We start from the raw sequence: 3,340 nt of genomic DNA, 5'->3' as shown, positions 1-3,340 counted from the left end.
TACCAGATATCAGGTGAATAAAGCAACCCCAGCCATGATAGTTCTTATGGTGCGCAGAATCGCCGCCGACAAATAATGATATCTGAATGATGCCTCTAGCTGCAGGCATCATTCAGATATCCCTTCAGAAAGCCCAGGACGTCATATGACGTCCACCCAGGATGGGAGATCCCATCTGTGGACATCATATGACTATGGGCAGGTATTGAAGTGGTTAAAGTCCGATTTTGGGTTACCTTTTTGGTACCCCCTTTCTTTCATGTTCCTCCTGTAAATCCATGCTCAGGCTGGGGGAAGTTTCTGGCCAAGATAAATAACAGTGAAGAGAAGTGTAGTAAAGAGATAAGTGAATCACAAGACCGGTGACTTGTCGGTATTGTTCCCCTATCCAGATGGTTCCTGTAAGGACTGCGCAGGCGCAATCCTTGCCGACGGAAATCTTCGAACCTCGGCCGGCATCCAGGCTCATTCCTGAACATAGCCGTGGATTGTAGGATATAAAAAGAGAGCCAGGAGGCCGAGCGAGCGGGGCGAGCTGTCCGAGCGAAGCGAGACGTGAGGCCGACTGGCAACTTTCCTCAAATTTCACGTCGCCCTGGATGCCGGCCCAGGTTTGGAGATTTCCGTCGGCAAAGGATTGCACCTGCGCAGTCCTTAAAGGAACCATCCTGATAGCCGGAACCATATTGGCAGATCACCAGCTCAAAAAAATTACAAATCTTTTAACAGATCAATCGGTTCTCAGTTGCATCTTTTGCACTTCACAGGTACATTTTAAAGAGGGTGATGGAACCTTATAACCAAACTTACACAAGCTCCTTCGTCCTTCTTGGCCTCTCAAGCATCCCATACCTTCAAGTCATATATTTCCTAATATTCCTAATCATTTACACCATCACATTGTCAGGAAATGTTCTCCTCATTGTAATTGTAAGGATTGACAGCCAGCTGCACACTCCGATGTACTTCTTTCTCACCAACCTCTCATTCATTGACATCTGCTTCTCCTCCACCATTGTGCCTAAAATACTTGTAAATACCTTATCTCAGGACAAAAGTATTTCCTTCCTAGGATGTGCCTCACAGATGTATTTTTCCCTGGCTCTCGGAGCGACGGAGTGCATCATTTTAGCCGTCATGGCCTACGATCGATACGTGGCCATCTGCAACCCTTTACGATACCAAATTATCATGCACAAGCGCTTATGCATTTCTCTGGTTGCTTTCTCGTGGACCGTGAGCTTCCTGAACTCTATGATCCATGCGGCCTTTACCTTCCAGCTTCCATACTGCAAGTCCAAGCTGGTCAATCACTTCTTCTGCGAGATGCCTCCACTCTTCCGGCTCTCCTGCAGGGACACCTTGTTCAACGAAGTTGCTGTGTACATCTCCGGAGGGATCATCGCTCTTTTTTCATTTCTGCTGACACTTATCTCATATTTCCACATCATCTCCACCATCCTGAAGATTCGCTCCAACAAAGGACGATATAAGGCCTTCTCCACCTGTGGCTCGCATCTGGCTGTGGTTTGCCTCTACTATGGTACAATTGCTTTTATGTACTTACGACCTCGGTCCAGCTACTCCCCAGAACGCGATCGAGCAATTTCCATGCTTTACACCGTGGTGACACCGATGTTGAATCCCATCATCTATAGCATAAGGAACAAAGACGTAAAAGGGACTTTGAAAAGGAGACTGGCCATGAAGTGTTATAAATAAAGGGCCAGATCCTCAAAAGAGATACTCCGACTTAAGTGCTGTTCAGTCTGTGTGTAACTTTGGAAACGATCCTCAAAAGGCTTTTTCCAAAGTTACACAGAAGATCCGGCATGTGTAAAATTAGGGCTCGTTTTACAAAGTGTAAAGTTAGTCACACCTTGTAAAGGCCCATTGCAGCGACGGCATTTGGTATGCTTTCCCGCCCCATTTGAATAGGAACGCCTTGCGCCGGCGGAATTTTAGTTACACAGCCTGAAATTTCTAGATAAGTGCTTTGTGGATCAGGCACTTAGGTAGAAACTTTAAGCCAGTGTAACTTAAATTGGATTTTTTAAGTTACGTCAGGTTTTTGTGGATCTGGCCCAAAGTTTTTATTTCTTTCATCTTATGTGTACACAAGCTAAGTACAGTGGAACCTCTGATTACGAGCATAATCCGTTCCAGTAGACTGCTCGTAATCCAAAGTACTCACATATCAAAGCGAGTTTCCCCATAGAAGTCAATGGAAACGAAAATAATTTGTTCCGCATTGACTACTATGGCATGCAATACCGCATGTGGCCAGAGGTGGGGGGGGGGCGCGGGAGAGCCTCGAAAACACACAGAAAAGCCAAGGTCAGCTCGGCTGACCTCGGAAAACCTTGGAAAGTCTCGGGAACAGAGTATTTCCAAGTCTTTCCGAGCATTTCCAAACGGCTCCAATATGCACCGTTCGGCTCCGCTCAGCTCCGGCGCCCCTCACCTCCGGCCAAACGCGGTACTGCACACCGCTGTGGCTTGAATACTGCTTGTTTCGCGAGACAACACTCGCAAGCCGAGTCAGGATTTTTTTAAATACAGTGCTCGTATGGCGAAACGCTCGTTAACTGCATTACTCACAATCTGAAGTTCCACTGTAATGTGTAATATAATACTTTCAGGTAGTAATTGCGTCCTACAGAAATCCCATCTCTTCCCCTAACAATGTCTTCATCTGCTTTTCTTTCCAGAATTTGGGAAAGTGAAAAGATATTGCGGGACTCATAAGGTTGTCCAATGGTGTCTCTATTCAACAGTATTGTAAAAATGTGAGTGTATGGGATCTGATTATCATCCAGACAGCTTCCATACCCCAAAGTATCTCCACAGTTTCTGTTCTGACTACAAGGCCATAAACTTTATCTCCAGCTTCATGTAGGGCTTACATGACCTGGTGTTCTATTTATCCCTTGCATCAATTCAGACAGCTTAACTCAATGAATAAACTCACTGTTAGAGAAACAGACAATGAATCCTTTCGAATGTTCAGTTTAATGATGGATATATATAGTTAGAAAAACGTTGGTTGTTGTAAGCCATATGGAAAGATGTTACAGCATGATGGTATACTGAGCTAATGAGTGAGAGACAGGAAGGGGAGGGGAATATACAGAACTACAGTGAGATAGAAAGTTCAGCTAGACAGAAGGGAAAAGAGCTTAAAGACACAGAGCAATAATAAATCACATAGTGTAACACAAGAGTTTCTTTGGTTTATAGTACAAAACAGATGGAGCATTGTAGCCAGGGGTCAAGTCCTGGGGGAAAAAGTGTGGGAACTCCCACCCAAGATCCACTTCCCCTACGCTCATATGCATAA

General features: G+C 45.1%; 1 protein-coding gene across 1 annotated transcript; it reads left to right on the top strand.

The window, feature by feature from the left end:
• The first annotated feature begins 786 nt into the window (after nucleotides 1-786).
• Nucleotides 787-1,722, top strand: LOC120920603 (olfactory receptor-like protein OLF1). Its single transcript, XM_040332766.1, has one exon. The coding sequence runs from the start codon at nucleotides 787-789 to the stop codon at nucleotides 1,720-1,722; it is 936 nt and encodes a 311-aa protein (XP_040188700.1).
• Nucleotides 1,723-3,340: the final 1,618 nt, after the last annotated feature.

The sequence above is a fragment of the Rana temporaria genome, chromosome 13 (assembly GCF_905171775.1).
Source record: "Rana temporaria chromosome 13, aRanTem1.1, whole genome shotgun sequence".
Taxonomy (NCBI): domain Eukaryota; kingdom Metazoa; phylum Chordata; class Amphibia; order Anura; family Ranidae; genus Rana; species Rana temporaria.
Note: the sequence above shows the minus strand (reverse complement) of the source record. Positions and strands in the feature narration are given on the sequence as shown.